General features: G+C 40.4%; 1 protein-coding gene across 3 annotated transcripts in view; it reads right to left on the reverse strand.

Annotated features, from left to right (window-relative positions):
* Positions 1-17993, reverse strand: part of taf3 (TAF3 RNA polymerase II, TATA box binding protein (TBP)-associated facto) — a 236851-nt gene that overhangs the window by 57886 nt on the left and 160972 nt on the right. For all 3 annotated transcript variants that reach the window (XM_073066521.1, XM_073066522.1, XM_073066523.1), the window contains one exon: positions 3134-4923. In XM_073066521.1, coding sequence (XP_072922622.1) covers positions 3134-4923 — 1790 coding nt within the window. The remainder of the gene's footprint in view (positions 1-3133; positions 4924-17993) is intronic.

Below are 17993 nucleotides of genomic sequence, written 5' to 3' on the forward strand. Positions count from 1 at the left end.
CTTGGAAGTCAATGCCGTTTGCTGGCTTGATGGTATGGCAAATGCAGAAGGGTAATGTGACAGACTTCTACTTCTGTCTAACCGGTGCATCTGGTTTCTCTGCTAAAAGCAAGGAATCCAATGAATCCCTCAATCTCGCCTCAGCTATGAGACCCGTGTCACATTATGATAGTCTTCCTGTACAGAAGCCACCAGAGTCCTGGAGTCTAGAGGAGGCAAACAATCTGTACTTGCTGGAATTTAGAAGGACGAGAGGGGTTCTCATTGAAACTTTTCGAATGTTGAAAGGCCTAGACAGAGTAGATGTGAAAAGGATGTTTCCCCGGTGGGGGAGTCTAGGACAAGAGGGCACAGTCTTATGATAGAGGGGTGTCCATTTAAAAAAGAGATGCGGAGAAATTCCTTTAGCCAGAGGGTGGTGAATTTCTGGAATTTGTTACCATGGACAGCTGGGAAGGCAAGGTCATTGGGTGTATTTAAGGTCGAGATTGATAGGTTCTTGATTGGCCATGGCATCAAAGGTAACGGGGAGAAGGCCAAGAGTGGGGCTGAGGAAGGGAAAAAAGGATCAATCATGATTGAATGGCGGATCAGACTTGATTGGGCAAATAGCGTAATTCTGCTCCTATAACTTATGATCTTATGCCACAATACAAAAGTCAGAAATGGAAAATGACTCTGATACAGATACTAATTTTGAACCCTTTATGTCCAGTGAGCCTCATCTGATAACTCAGTTTTAGTTAAATGACCTGGTCAGAGACTTGGGTTTGTCAAAGGCAGAATTACTGGCTTCAAGACTGCAAAGGCGGAATCTGCTGTCACCAGACACAAAAATCAGCATGAAGGATTTCGAAATTTGGGACAGATGTTTCCCAGAATTATCAATGGCAAGATTAAGAAAGGCATTTTTGTTGGTCAACAAATCAAACAGGTCATCAATGACTGACAATTCGAAGAACTTCTAGTGGGATCAGTGAAAATTCCATGGAAAGCATTCAGGGATGTTGTTGAAAATTTTCTTGGCAGTTACAGAGCAACAAACTATATGCAGCTGGCTGACAACATGCTTCAAGCACACAAAACCATGAAGTGTAACATAGCACTGAAGATTCATTTTCTGCATTCCCATTTAGACTTCTTCCCTTGGTGCTGTTAAAGACATGCATGGTGAAAGGTTTCACCAGGACATTGCAGTCATGCAGAAATGTTATCAGGGCAATGAGAATCCATCAATGCTGGCTGGTTGGACACTAAAGCAAAAAGCCTCAGACACTGAGTACAAATGAAAATAATCAACTAGACATTTTCAGCACTGCAAAGCATCAGCACCTTTATGCAACTAAATGCATTATATTCAATAAAAACACCTTTCTTCAAATTCCTATGTAGTATAAGAGTCCTGAAATTATATTTGTGTTCAGCTTCAGGTGGTCTAACACAATCACAAAAAATTCTGAAGAAGCAACACTTTTGAAAAAAAATTGCTGTCCAGTGTAATTTGTGATGAATAGTTAATATTTTAGATGGTAGTTCAATTTTGCAATGGATATACTTAAATATTAAACGACTCACTAAACACAAGAAATTCTTCAGAGGCTGGAAATCCAGAGCAACACACACAAAATGGATTTCAGCAAGGCATTTGATAAGGTACTCCATGCAAGCCTTATTGAGAAAGTAAGGAGGCATGGGATCCAAGGGGACATTGCTTTGTGGATCCAGAACTGGTTTGCCCAGAGAAGGCAAAGAGTGGTTGTAGACAGGTCATATTCTGCATGGAGGTCGGTGACCAGTGGTGTGCCTCAGGGATCTGTTCTGGGACCCTTACTCTTCATGATTTTTATAAATGACCTGGATGAGGAAGTGGAGGGATGGGTTAGTAAGTTTGCTAATGACACAAAGGTTGGAGGTGTTGTGGATAGTGTGGGGGGCTGTCAGAGGTTATAGAGGAACATTGATAGGATGCAAATCTGGGCTGAGAAGTGGCAGATGGAGTTCAACACAGATAAGCATGAAGTGGTTCATTTTGGTAGGTTAAATATGATGGCAGAATATAGTATTAATGGTAAGACTCTTGGCAGTGTGGAGGATCAGAGGGATCTTGGGGTCCGAGTCCATAGGACGTTCAAAGCAGCTGCGCAGGTTGACGCTGTGGTTAAGAAGGGATTTGGTGTATTGGCCTTCATTAATCGTGGAATTGAATTTAGGAGCCGAGAGGTAATGTTGCAGCTATATAGGGGCCCTGGTCAGACCTCACTTGGAGTACTGTGCTCAGTTCAGGTCGCCTCACTACAAGAGGGATGTGGAAGCCATAGAAAGGGTGCAGAGGAGATTTACAAGGACATTGCCTGGATTGGGAAGCATGCCTTATGAAAGCAGGTTGAGTGAACTCAGCTTTTTCTCCTTGGAGCGACGGAGGATGAGAGGCGACCTGATAGAGGTGTATAAGATGATGAGAGGCATTGATCATGTGGATAGTCAGAGGCTTTTTCCCAGGGCTGAAATAGTTGTCACAAGAAGACACAGGTTTAAGGTGCTGGGGTACAGAGGAGATGTCAGGGGTAAGTTTTTTACTCAGAGAGTAGTAAGTGCATGGAATGGGCTGCCGGCAATGGTGCTGGAGATGGATAAGATAGGGTCTTTTAAGAGACTTTTGGATAGGTACATGGATGTTAGAAAAATAGAAGGCTATAGGTAAGCCTAGTAATTTCTAAGGTAGGGACATGTTCGGCACAACTTTGTGGGCCGAAGGGCCTGTATTGTGCTGTAGGTTTACTATGTTTCTGTTTCTAAAATGCTGGAGGAACTCAGCAGGTCAGCAGCCAGCAGCATCTATGAGGTGCGGGGTGGGAGGAATAAACAGTTAACATTTCAGGCTGAGACCCTTCTTCAAAACTGGGAAGGAAAGATGAAAAAGCCAGAGGGAAAGGTCATAGGTTAGTAGGGATATGAGTGGGTGGGGAGGAGGGATGAAGTGAGAAGCAGGGAGGTGATAGAAGAGGTAAAGGGCTGAAGAAGAAACATTGACCGTTTTCTCCACAAATGCTGCCTGACCTGTTAAGTTCCTCTAGGTATCTGTGTGTATTGTTAAAGACTCACTTTTAAAGCATTTTACCATAGTATTACATACCTTTTCATGTTTATGCTTATCCTTTTCTTTCTCTTTTTCTTTTTCCTTCTCCTTCTTTTCTTTCTCCTTTTTCTCCTTTTCTTTCATCCTGTCCTTGTCCTTATCTTTCTTTTTCTTTTTCTCCTTTTTGTCTTTCTTCTTGTCTTTATCTTTAGGTTTCTCTTCAAATAGTCTTTCTGGAGCCATAGGAGGCACAGTAGGCAAAACAGACGGACTCCTAACGCTGCTTGGGGTACTGAACAGGGGTTCTTTTGGAACAAATGGGATTGGTGCTAAAGCATTCTTAACTTTATGTTTATCTTTATTCTTTTCTTTATCCTTCTTACCCTTTTCTTTTTCTTTCTTCTTTTCCTTGTGTTTTTCTTTGTCCTTTTTAGTGATCCCATCTTTATGTTTTGCCTTTACGTCATCTTTCAGTCTAAATTTAAATGGATCTGCCTCATGGTCTTTAGGAAGTTCTTTAAAAACTTTAGACTCTTTGTTGGCCTCCTTTTCCTTCTCCTTGTTTTTCTCCTTGTCTTTACCCTTTTCCTTTTTCTCTTTATCCTTCTCTTTCAGCTTTTCCTTTTCTTTTTTCTTAATTTTCATCTTAATTTCTTTCTTCAGCTTTTTCTTCACATCAGATGAAGATGTGTGCTTTGTACGCTCTTCGTAGAGTTTGAGGAGAGGCTCCGGAGTAGGCGGCGAAGCAGATGGGGAAGACAGGTAAGGAACTGATGCAGGAACAGAAGGGGGTGTACCCATGCTTGCCTTCCTAACAACTTCATTGATGGAATCGTCTAACGTCCATGACACATTTGTGCTAGTTGTTGGGGCAGATGATGACACAGGGGTTGCACTCCCCCTACTAAAGCTGCTGGACAGGGAAAACATCCGTGGGGTTGAAGACTCTGAAATAGTAAGTCTTCTGGGGCTGGTGAAGATTTCCCCTTCGGATTCTGAGCCTGAGGAAAATTCAAAGGGGTCGGGCTCACGCTCGGCACAAGCACGAGCGATAACAGCATCGATAGAGTCATCAATACTCTTATCAGGCACTGGCAATTTTTTTGGCGATGTATCTGAAAGAGTTGGTTTCTCCACTTCAATCGATGTATGTGACTGCTGTTTAGTTTGAATGTTTTCTTTACCAAGCTTTTCAAGCCCAGAATTACAGACAGACAAAGGTGTTCTGTTTGGCATTTCGTTCTTGGCTATAGAATGAGAAACATTTGGTGGTACTTTAGGACTTTTAGGGCTTTTGGGACTTTTTGTGCGCATTGGTGATTTTTTGTCCGTTTTTAAAGAAGCTTTTGGGGAACGAATGGGGCTTCCCAGAAGCGCCAAATGAGTTCCTTTTGGGGATTTAGGTTTTTGAGTTGATGAAGACAAGATCTTAGATTTGACTTTAGATGTAAATGCTTTAGAATCTGAAGTTTTGGGGGTTGAAAGTTGTGATGGTTTGGGTATTGGTGCAAGCATTGGAGGTTCAGGGGAAAGTGGCAGTGAGTCAGAATGATCTGGTGGTGGAACTGGAGACAAAACAGGAGGCACTCTTTGAGAGTTGATCATACTTAAAGGTTCTCTGGGTTCCAAAACACCTTCAGGGCTTTCCGTTTTACATCCAGCTGTTCGGGCTCGCTTTGCAACTGGTAAATCGACCGAGTCTGGGCTTTCCAGTGGCCTTTTGCCCAAAATGTTCTCATCGTTAACTGCTTCTTCCTCCTCCATTTCCTCCTCTTCCTCCTCAAGAGGGACCTGCATTGCTTCCGCTGATGTACCTCCATCAGTGGGGACCTGCTCTTCTTCTTCCTCTGTTGAATAAAATGCAACACATTAACAAGATGCAACTTGCAATTTGAATAGAATTATGATTTTCATGGTATTACAACCAACAATCATATTTGTTACTTCAATTTGTCACTACAATTAATGGCAGTTACTTGTTATGGAGGCATTCTCAAAGAAATGTCTTCATAAAATATTTCAGGAATAATAGATGAACTAAAAGAAAAAAGTGATTTCATTTTCTTTGTTTAAATGAAGAACTCTGGCCAGGATGCGTGAATGTACACATTGTTTATTCAAATGAAGGGAACAAGTACCTAATTCTTAATTCATGACAATGCAATTTTTGGTATCACCTGAACCACTTTAATCTCTCATTTCAAAGTCAACATATAATGGTCCCAAAACAGAATCTCAACTTGAAACGTTGATCATCCTTCTGAGTTCTCCAGGAGGGTTTGTTCTATTTGGCTCCACATTCTTACATCTGCAGCCACTTGAGACTCTAATATGCATACTTTGGTTATACAGAGATTATGACACCATTACAGCAAGTTAAACCTAACCCAAACTCATACATGCTTGGAGTGTGGGAGGAACCCAGAGCATCCACTTGATCATGGAGAGAATGTAGAAGCACCTTACAACTGATGATTGAGATCAGATTATTTGAGTTATAAATAGATAGACTGGATTTGTCTTGTTTTTAATTAACAGAATATACCTAACAGATTTTCCACATTATCAGGGTTGCATCTGAACTGGAGGTGTGGTTTGTTCCTTTAGTATTGCAGCTGGGCCCATGTCTGGTTTTTGAGCTATTGCTTGAAAAAACGTGGACTGAACTGAACTGGTTGAAGACTGGTATTTGTGATGCTGGAGATCTCAGGAAGAAGCTGAGATTTGCCATCTACATCATTGCTTCTGATTAGACAATGTAGCTGATGTTCCAACCCATTCTTTAGCACTCAATGTTGGGGTTACCTTCACAGAGGATGAGGATGTTCTTGAAGCCTTGTGCTCCAGTTAGCTGCTTAACAGTTTGTCACCATTCACAGAAGGAGTTAAGATTTGATTGGGGAGGAGGAGAAGTGGTGGAGAAAGGAAAGAGAGAGCAACATGGCTGGGAAAAATTCTGATGCCCAGCTTGCTGAGCATCATGCAAAATAGACAATTCTCTCAGGCGTTGAGGTGAGTCAGAAGAGATCCGCCAGTTCACCAGGAAGGTACTGAACTGATGCAATGATCCAACATACACTGAGGACTATAAAACCTAAATTTTTTCATTCATGTTACCATCACTTCACTGTCCCTCCAGTCTTCGAATAAATTACAATTTCCTTCTGCTAAAAACTGGACAGAAAAACGCTACTTTTTCCTTTTATAAATTGTGTAACTTTATCATGAATTCTCATCTCCTTATCTGACCACTGACTTTGGCTGAATTAGACAACTTTCATCCTATGTGAACAGACACTCTGCTGGAGGAACCCAGCGGCTGAGTAGCATCTCTAGAGGGAAAGGAATTGTTAACTTTTCGGGTCTGCACCAGGACTGGATGACCCCTTCACAGATGCTGCTTGACCTGCAGAGTTCCTCCAGCAGATGGTTTGTCTCTCCAGATTCCAGCATCTTCAGTCTCTTGCCTCACAATCAATGCACTCTATTCAAACCCAAACCTCTCCCTATAATCCCACCAAAGCTGGCTGGAGATACAAAGTTGAATACCCTGCACTATCTGCCATTTTTTAATCTTTCTTCAAAACCATTCGATATCCTCATATGAATATCCCTTTCCTAATACATACTTTTACTCCATTTCTTGGGACATTTCCCTATCCAAAAAGTGCAAACAAAGTTGAGCTGGATTGTTTTGTGACACTTGTGCATTGTAGTGACTTGCATTGCTTACTTGACTCACTTCCAAAATAAATAATTCAGATTTTATAGAACAAAACGGTTTATTCTAAAAGATAGCATGGCTAAGACAACAACATTTTCTAAAGTGTTCTGATGAAGATAGATTGCAACATAAGTAGCCTACAAATGTCAGCATACCCAGATGGAATTACAGTCTGCTACTGTCAATATAGCACCTGTTATGTATACATGCCAGGAAAATAGGCTGTTAATAATTATTAACTAAGCAATGCACACTCTGTGGCCACTTTGTGTACGCTCGTGGTCTTCTGCTGCTGTAGGCCATCCACTTCAAGGTCTTCAGCACCCTACTTATGTAACGTGTGATTATTTGAGTTACTGTCACTTGCCTGTCAGCTTGAACCAGTTTGGCCATTCTACTCTCACCTCTCTCAATAACAAAGCACTTTCGCCCACAGAACTGCCACTCACTAGAATTTTTTTTGGCACCATTCTCTGTAAACTCTAGAGACCATTGTGCATGAAAATTCCAGGAGATCAACAGTTTCTGAAATACTCAAACAGCCCATATGGCACCAACAATCATTCCTTGGTCAGAGTCACTTAAATCACATTTATTCCATGGTCTGATATCTGGTCTGAACAACAACAGAACCTCTTGACCATGTCTGCATGCTTTTATTCATTGAGTTGCTGTCACATGATTGGTTGATTAGATATTTGTATTAATGAGCAGGTGTACAGGTGTATCAAATAAAGTGGACCTTCAGTACACAGCATGGAGTGGCCTTTTTGGGAACTCAATGAAATTAGCACTCCTTATAAAATGGTGGAATTCAATTAAATAGCCTGAACAATCCATGAAACTCTGAAATGGAAGATCAACAAAGGAGAAATGGAGTTATGAATAAGGACACAGTATTTATAATCAAACAGGCTGATTGTCTTATCAGTATTCTAAAACTGAAGAACATTTCAGTATTAATATTTTGCTAACCTAGAACTAATTAATAATGACATCAGCTACAATCCCAAAGATGGGCAGCATGGTAGAGTAGAGGATAGCGCAGCACCATACAGCTCCAAGGATTACCAATCGGGATTCAATTCTTGCTGCTGTCTGTAAGGAGTCTGTATGTTCTTCCCATGGCCGTGTGGTTCTCCTCTGTGTGCTCTGGCTTCCTCCCACATTTCAAAGACATATGGGCTAGGGTTAACAAATTGTGAGCATATTATATTGGTGTTGGAAGCATGGCGACCCTTGCGCGCTGCCCTCAGCACATCCTCGGACTGTATTGTCTGTTGATGGCAAAGACGCATTTCACTCTACGTTTTGATGTTTCGATGTGAGACAAATAAATCCCCTTTTGACATGAATGAGTTCCAGTCATGATGACCCTGAACTGCGGTTTCTGTCGAGGCCAAGCCTTAGGTGTATTCTTGGCTTTGTAGGGATGGTTTTGGGGACAGAGAGAGGAGTTAGAGGTCAGGTTAGGGTTTAGGGACAGGGATGTGGGGGAGTTAGAGGACAAGTCTGCACTGCGCGTTTGAAGGCTAGTGATGTGGGCATGGTCAGATGTCAGGCCAGCTGTGCATGGAGCTGATTGCCCCCACCCTCACCTTCCCCAGGCCAGCAAGTCACTGGCATGTTCCGGGATTGGAATTCCTTGTAGACAGAAATCACGAGGGCCAGGTCATTTAGGTACACCAACTGGCGAGACCAGCATTCGAGGCCTAGTATTGAGGTCCCGTCATTGGTGTGTCTGGCCATCGAGGCCTGGAGTTCAGATCCTCATCCGTCATCATCAGCAAGTCCTATATCAAAGCCTGAAGTTCGATCGGAAAGTTGAGAAATTGAAGTCTAATGGCCAGAGCCCCGTGTCTATGAATCTCTGAGTCAGCTGGTGTAGTTGACGGCCCAGTTTCTGTGAATCCATGAGTCTGCTAAAGACAGGCTATTGCAGGGGTTGGAGGACTGTGTATGTGTGTGGGTCGATGGGTATTTGAGAGGGAGGAACGGGTCTTGTCTTGTCATTTATGTTCTGTGTTGTACTGCTGAGTATGGAGGGCAAGCTGTGTTAGTGCTAGAACATGTGGTAACACTTGCGGGCTTCCCTCAGCACATCCTTGGGTGTTAACACAAACAAAACACTTCTTCTTCAACATAACATGTAATAAAAAAATCTGAATCTGAGTGGAACCAATAAAGAGCTGTCATGAAAATGTTGCTAGTAACTAAATCCATGATGGAAAGATGCTTGGTAAGTCAATGAGATACAATGGCCATAAACTACAACTGCACTTGACCTATCAAAGTGATTCTATTAAAAATTATTCAAAGAGTAATTTTATATATACAAGTACTACAAAGAGCAAAATCACTTCTGGATACTAAATTTGGTCAGTTCAAAGGAAAACAGTAAATTATTATTCACAACTAAAAGCCCACCAGGACTGCCCTTAAACTACAATTTGTAAAGAAATGGAGTCAACTTCAGAATTCTTAGTAAGCAGCAAGGCATGACCCATAGCAAATATTAATACAGATACTGAGTAAGAATATTTAAAACACACAATATTCACACAGCTGTCTTCCCCTCCTATTATTACAATTGTAAGCACGATTATTCAGATTGTACTAAACCACAAAGGTGTTTAGAAGAGGAATAAAATGAATTAATAGGATTCTTCTTTAATAGCTGAGCAGATATTACATTTTAAAAAAGTTAAAAATCACTGTGACATCCAAATGCACAATTCTACAACGCAGAGTAAAGCAGCTACTGGACTCTGTAAGCATAGAAAGGTGAAACAATTTACAGTATTATGAATGGCCTAATCTATATGTTAATACCACTGGATCATATAACTCCTGCTTGAATAAGATAGGGGCATAGTTGGAGGGTTTCTATAGTTACCACCAATGACAACTGTTCAGAAAGGTTGCTTGACTGACAAGCACATGCTGCTCAATTGGTGCCCAGCAGTTGCTTATGATATGAAGCTATGATAACAGCAGTTTCTCTTACATCTTTTACCTCCTTCAGATATTTTAAATCACCTTTGTTCGTCACTGACTATTATTCAGTCACCAGTTAATATAAACTTAAAGCTCTATTGGTGTGCATCAGATCTGCAAACACTTAAACACAGGATGGAGGTACATCTCCTCTGAAAGAAAAGATGGAAAACAATATTTCATAAAACAAATAAAAGTTGTTTAATAAGTTGGCCTGTGACATCTTCTGCATTTACTTCAGTGTCACTTCGGGCAAGCAACTCATTTCTTTACCAAACAAAAGGGCCAAAGAGGCAAGAGGTATTAAAAACAACTTAGAAATTGACTGTTACAAAAATCGATGTGAGGCAGAACAGAGTCATGTTATCTTCTTTAATTTTAATCTTAAGAGAGATATATTAATTGAAACAGTGAACCTAATTCTGTATTCAATTAAACTTGCTTGCAAGAATTTTGCATTAAAGATTAGCTTTATTTGTCACATGTACATTAAAAATAGTGTAATGCATCATTCGCATCAACGACCAACACAGTCTGAATGTGCGTCGGAAGCAGCCCGCAAGTGTCGCCATGCTAAAGAAAAGTACCTTAAAGTACTGGAAATGTTCAGGGTAAGACATTTGGTTGCCCTTGGTTTACTTGTACAAAGCCCACTTGATTTTTGGCCAGGTTTGCAGTTTTTACCCAAACCACAATACAGACAAACAGATGTAAAGATTAGCTTTATTTGTCACATGTACCTCGAAACATACTGTGAAATACTTTGTTCTGATTGAAATCAAATCAGCAAGGAAAGTGGTGGGCACATTTTCAGCACCAGCATAGCATGCCCACAACTCACTACCCCTAACCCGTATGTCTTTGGACTGTGGGAGGAAACTGAAGCACTTGGAGGAAAATACAGGGTTGGGGGAACAACATACAAATTCCTTACAAATAGTGGCAGGAATTGAACCCCCATTTGTTCTTTTGCACTTGCTTGTTCCCTGTAGGCTTGCATTTTATTCCCACTTATGGCCACTTAATTTTCTATTGAAAGCTTCCATTGACTGTTTACACAGTGTTCCAGATCATGACAGCTCCATAAATAGCATTTTCTTCAAATGCCCTCTATGTCTTTTCCCCATCACTCTGAATCTATGTGATTACATCCTTGAGCCATGTGCAAATGGCAACAGCTTCTCTCTATTTACCTATCAAAATCCAGCAGGACCTTGTAGGCTTTTATCAAATCTCATCTCAATTTTTTTGCTGAGAAGGGACCAACAATAGTGTAGACTAAAATACCCCATCTCTGGAACTACTCGAGTACAAATCATTCAGAAATAGCCACAACATTGTAAACTCTACACTAATATAGAAATGTGTTGGATTTTATCAAAAAGGCAAGGTCAAGGATTAAGTAACCCATCTGTTACAACAGATGGTAACTATATGACGTCAGTTACATTTAACAACTATAATGGCAAATGAGATTTCACACTACCTGGTCGAAAAAAGTAACTAGAATTGATTTTAAAAATAGATACAAGTAAATGTTTTTACAATAAGTAGGCGTGAAAATAACTCATTGTGATTTGTTGTGCAATGTACTAAGTACAAATGGTTATTGCAAATATGTACATCTGTACTGTTATTATAGCATTAAGTTTTGAATTGGGTAATGTATGATGAATATGATTCCATAAACTGAAATACTCTATTGATATTCTTTATTGATCTGACTTATTTTAATAAAAAAACTGTACAAAATATTTACAAATCTAAAAATGCTCTGCAGGCACAGATTTCCTCAGCCAATAGCTACTAGCATTAGGTTTCAGTTTTATATCAAATACATTTGAGAATGTTGAACAACACAGTTTAAGTTTTACATTAATTTATTTTTAAACTGACATTTCTTTAAATTAAGGAAGCAAACTTTAATAGTCAATACTTTATCAAAATACTTGCTGCAAAATTAACTTCACTCTTCAACTTTTCTTGAGAAGCAGAAGCTCAAGAAACAGAATACCTCTGTAATTTGCAAATCTCCATGTAAACCTAACAGTCAGAAAATGAGCACCTTGTGCATGAAACTTATATTATAGAATGGCACTTTTAAAAACAAAGTTTCATAATCCACAAGAGGTGTAACTGAGGTTAAACTTTATTGTTTATTTGATAAAGGTCTTTGATGGATAGCTTTTTAGACTTAACATTGAGATTTAAGGATGTGAAAAATATCTTTTTACCTAACTTCCAAAGATAGGTTTATGCAATCTTCCACTGTTCACTCTACATAATTGTAAATAATACTTTTTAATATTTACAAAAGTAAATAGTATTTACTATTTACAATAGCATAGCAGTTAGTGCAATGCTTTACAGTGCCAGATTGGGGTTCAGTTCCCACAGCTGCCTGTAAGGAGATTGTACATGCACCTGTGACCGTGGGTTTCCTCCGAGTGCTCAAGTTCCTCCCATATTTGAAAGACGTATACGTTAGGGTTAGCGAGTTGTAGACATGTTATTTAGCACCGGAAGCATGGCGACACTTGCGGGCTGTCCCCAGAACATCTTTGGATAGTGTTGGATGTTGTTGCAAAGCAATATATTTCAATAATGTCCTGATGAAGGGTAGTGACCCGAAATGTCGACTCTTTATTCCTTTCCATAGATGCCGCTTGAACTGCTGTTCCTCCAGCAGTTAGTTGTACTGTATTGCAATGCAATGCATATCACTGCATGTTTCAATATTTTGCTATACATGTGACAAATAAAGCTGATTTTAATTGCTTACGTGAAAATATTTATCATTTCTGAGGAGGTGCTTTCACAATGGCTTATTTCAAGACCAAATGCATCAGCCATTTTACATGTGACAGACAAGATCACACAGAGAGGAAGATGAGTAACCATCTTTATCAGATTTTCATGGTGGCTGTTTAAAGGAAAACATTGGTCGGGAATTAGTAGGACTTCATGTTAATCAAAAAGTCAAGACACGGCTAGTATTCACCTGTATTGGTAGACTTTTAATACCTCATTGAGATTACTGCACCCTGATAGTGTGGCACTCTCCTAGTAATGGGCTAATGTAATCATATAGACATAATTGTGGTAGTAATGTGAGAAATATTGAATTACAGACAAAGCTATAGTTTGCCCTATTTTGAATTCATTACCATTATTTTAGTAAGATATCTGGGCTCTTCAGGTCTTCGTTGTAGGTTGTTTAAAGGCAACAGTGCAAATGAAATAAAAGAAATCAGAGTTGTTCCAATAGTTGAAAATAATTATTTAAAATTTTAAATTAGGATTTGATGGATAGATGAAATACAGCAACATACAAGTAGTATATTACTGTCCCAATAAAGCAATCCATTTGATTGGCAGCCACCACATTAATCTTCACACCCTCCACTATCAGCTAATGGTTGCTGAAGAAGGTGCCAGCGAACAACGGTATGAAGGGCCGCATCCTCATGATGGTTTACGAAGCTACTCCCTTCACTTCTTTTGTGTCTTCCTTTTATTTCAAATGTGGTTCTGCTACCATTGGAGCCTATGATCTACATTCTGGTGCTGTGTCTTCAGGCCGATCGAGCTATCCAATGCTTTGCTGTCTCCGAAAGGGTTCTACGAGGCTGCGAGCAAAGCGTGCAGCATGGAGGCACGGAAACCTGAAGACGTGACGCAGGCCTATGATCGGCTCCATTTCTCACCGATCTTGCCAAATTAAATGCTGAGGTAGATTGAAATCGTTGAGGCAGTTGCGGAGGGTGAATGAGTGTTCAAGCGCTGTCTACCTGTCTCTTGCTTATTGCTGCGGTTGGAAGGTGTCTGTGTGTGACGATCTCTTTTTCTCCTTCTCGCTCGCTGCTCCTGACGGAAGCCCCTTGTGTTTGAATAAACTGTAAACTCTCTCTCTCCTTTGATGCTGTTGAAAGATGGTGCTGGAGCGAAGTTTAATCCACACAGTTTGTGGACTGGGCTCTAATTCACGTTATGATGTGTTTCTAGTTTTTCTGGTTGCTCTTTTTTTGTTGATAGTTTGGGCAATTTTGATTCAGACGGCCTACGAATAACTGAGCTGAACTGAAATGTGTCTTTTTGATTTTGTGTCTGTGTGTTTTGCTCATTTTTTTTGTTTCTGTTTGTGCAATTTTTTTGTGCACGGGGGGAGAGGTTGATCTTTTTTCTCTTTGAACAGGTTCCAAGGTTCTTTGTTTCGTGGCTGTATGTGAAGAAGAGGGATCTCGGGGTTGTATGCTGCATACATACCTTGATAATAAATGTACTTTGAATCTCTTCATGGCTGCTCCGGTGTACTGATAGAGCCACAGAATCATACAGGACCTTCAGCCCATGTTACTAATTAGTCCCATCAACCTGCACCCGGACCATTGACCTCCATAGCCCTCCTATCCATGCACTCTTAAATAATGAATCAAACCCACATCCACACTTTCCACTGACAGTTCATTCCACACGCATACCATCCTCTGAGTGAAGAAGTTCCCCCTCATATTCCTCATGAATATTTCAGCTTTCAACCTAACCCATGACCTCTAGTTCTAGTCTCACCCAGCTTCAGTGGAAAAAGCCTGCTTGCACTTACCCTATCTATACACCTCATTCTTTTGAAAACCTCCATCAGGTACATGGAGCTTAGAAAAATAGAGGGCTATAGGTAAGCCTAGGTAGTTCCATGGTAAGGACGTGTTTGGCACAGCTTTGTGGGCCAAAGGGCCTGTATTGTTCTGTAGGTTTTCTATTTCTATGTAAATCTGCCCCTGTTCTGCTCCACTCTAGGGTAAAAAGTCCAAATCTATTCAACTGTTCCCAATAACTCAAATCCTCAAGTCCTGGATGGTCTGCAATAACTTTCTAAGGCTTCCTTAACAACATTCATCAGACCGGTAGTTTTTAACCTTCAAGGGTGACAGCATTTCTCTGATGTGTCTTAAAAGCACAGAACACCATTGGCAATGTATAGTGAGAGCACTCGTACTAACAGACTGCAGTGGTTCAAGAAAATTTCAGATTCAGTTTCTTTCAAATTCAGTTTATTTATTATTCTTTTCATTATATAGAAATGCACTGTAACAGGCCTTTCTGGCCCAACGAGCCAGTGCTACCCAATAATAGCCATGTGACCAATTAACCTACTAACCCATATGTCTTTACAACATGGGTGGAAACCGGATGCAACGGCAGTAAATGAACCTGGGTAGATGGTGCTTGTAAACGGAACGGTACCATCCGGCTCTACTATTCATTTATTTATTCATTCATAACATGTAACACACAGTGAAATGTGTCATTAGTGTTAACAACCAACATAATGTAAATATGTGCTGGGGCAGCCCGCAAACGTCACCACATACTCTGGCCTCAACGTAGTATGTCTACTATGTTCAGTAGAACAACACATCCAACAGAACAACAGTAACAAAAGAACATCAGGAAAACAAGGCCTGTTTCATCTCCCACCCACACATTCCACCAACCACATCACCACCAACTTCAAGAGCAATTAGAGCTGCATCATTAATGCTGGTCTTGCTAGTCACAGGCAGATAAGGATAACGTTTAAACATCAGGCAGGTAAAATGCAAAGGTCACCAAGGCATAAAAGAGCTTGGGAGAATGATGCAGCACTAGATCTCAACTTGATAGATGGGTAAATGGGCATACTATTACTTGAAGAAATTTTGTCACCCTGCTTGTGCTCTCCTTACAAAGTAATCAGTACTAGATGGCTTAATGATGGATACACTTCTGGGGTCATGGAATTTGATTCAAGTGGATGATCTTGTTTAGTACTTAGCAAAGCAACTTTATCTTGTGATTCATTTTCTTGCAGGCATTTATAGGACAATAAAGAAATACAATAGAATTTACAAAAAACTGAACATAAACAAAGAATGACAAACAAATGTGTAAAAGAAGACAAAGTTTACAAATAAAAAATAGTACTGAGTGCATGAGTTATAATTAGTACTTGAAAGTGAAACTGTAGGTTGTAGAATTAGTTCAGAGTTGAGGTGAGTGAAATTATCCACGCTGGTTGAAGAGCCTGATGGTTGTTGGGTAATAACTGTTCTTGAACCTGGTGGCGTGGTACCTAAGGCTCCTGCACCTCCGGAATGATGGTGGTAGCGAGAAGAGTGCATGGCCCAGATGGTGGGGGGTCTAAAACCATTCAACCATAGAACATTGCAACACAGAAACAGGCCTTTTGGCCCTTCTTGGCTGTGCCGAAACATTTTTCTGCCTCGTCCCACTGACCTGCACCTAGACCATATCCCTCCATACCCCTCTCATCCATGTACCTGTCCAAGTTTTTCTTAAATGTTAAAAGTGAGCCTGCATTCACCACTTCAACTGGCAGCTCATTCCACACTCCCACTACTCTCTGTGTGAAGAAGCTCCCCCTAATGTTCCCTTTAAACTTTTCCCTATTCACCCTTAACCCATGTCCTCTGGTTTTTTTCTTCCCTAGCCTCAGTGGAAAGAGCCTGCTTGCATTCACTCTATCTATATCCATCATACTTTTATACACCTCTATCAAGTCTCCCCTCATTCTTCTATGCTCCAGGGAATAAAGTCCTAACCTATTCAACCTTTCTCGGTAACTGAGTTTCTCAAGTTCTAGCAACATCCTTTTAAACCTTCTCTGCATTCTTTCAACCTTATTAATACCCTTCCTGTAATCTGGTGACAAAAATGCACACAATACTCCAAATTCAGCCTCACCAATGCCTTATACAACCTCACCATAACATTCCAACTCTTATACTCAATACTTTGATTTATAAAGCTCTCTTTACGACCCTATCTACTGTGACACCACTTTTAGGGAATTATGTATCTGTATTCCCAGATCCTTCTGTTCTACTGCACTCCTCAGTGTCCTACCATTTACCTTGTATGTTCTACCTTGGTTTGTCCTTCCAAAGTGCAATACCTCACTCTTGTCTATATTAAACTCCATCTGCCATTTGTCAGCCCATTTTTCCAGCTGGTCCAAATCCCTCTGCAAGCTTTGAAAACCTTCCTTACTGTCCTCTGCACCTTCAATCTTTGTATCATCAGCAAATTTGCTGATCCAATTTACCACATTATCATCCAGATCATTGATATACATGACAAATAACAATGGACCCAGCACTGATTCCTGTGGCACACCACTAGTCACAGGCCTCCACTCAGAGAAGCAATCCTCCACTATCACTCTCTGGCTTCTCCCATTGAGCCAATGTCTAAACCAATTTACTACTTCACCATGTATACCTAGCGACTGAATCTTCCTACCTAACTTCCCATGCGGGACCTTGTCAAAGACCTTACTGAAGTCCATTTAGACAGCATCCACTGCCTTCCCTTCATCCACTTTCCTGGTAATCTCCTCCAAAAACTCTAACAGATTGGTTAAATATGACCTACCACGCTCAAAGTCATGTTGACTTTCCCTAATGTCCCTGTTTATCCAAATACTTGTAGATTCTATCTCTTAATACTTCTTCCAATAATTTGCCTACAACTGACGTCGAACTTACCGACCTATAATTTCCCGGATTACTTTCAGAGCCTTTTTTAAACAATGGAACAACATGAGCTATCCTCCAATCCTCCGGCACCTCATCCGTGGATATTGACATTTTAAATATATCTGCCAGGGCCCCTGCAATTTCAACACTAGTCTCCTTCAAGGTCCGAGGGAATATCCTGTCAGGTCCTGGGGATTTATCAACTCTGATTTGCCTCAAGACAGCAAGCACCTCCTCCTCTTTAATCTGTATAGGTTCTATGACTTCACTATTTGTTTGCCTTATTTCCATAGACTCCTTGCCAGTTTCCTGAGTAAATATAGATGTAAAAAACCCTTTTAAGATCTCCCCCATTTTTTTTGGTTCCATACATAGCCCACCACTCTGATCTTCAAGAGGACCAATTTTATCCCTTACTATCCTTTTGCTCTTAGGATTATCCTTCACCTTGACTGCCAAAGCAACCTCATGTCTTCTTTTAGCCCTCCTGATTTCTTTCTTAAGTATGTTCTTGCACTTTTTTATACTCAAGCACCTTATTTGCTCCTTGTTGCCTATACCTGTCTTACAGGTATGATGATCTTTGATGATGGATGCTCCTTTCTTGTGGAAGTGCTCAGTGTAAATTTTATTTATTTAGAGACCCAGTGTGGAGAAG

This window comes from Hemitrygon akajei, chromosome 14, assembly GCF_048418815.1.
Source record: "Hemitrygon akajei chromosome 14, sHemAka1.3, whole genome shotgun sequence".
NCBI lineage: Eukaryota > Metazoa > Chordata > Chondrichthyes > Myliobatiformes > Dasyatidae > Hemitrygon > Hemitrygon akajei.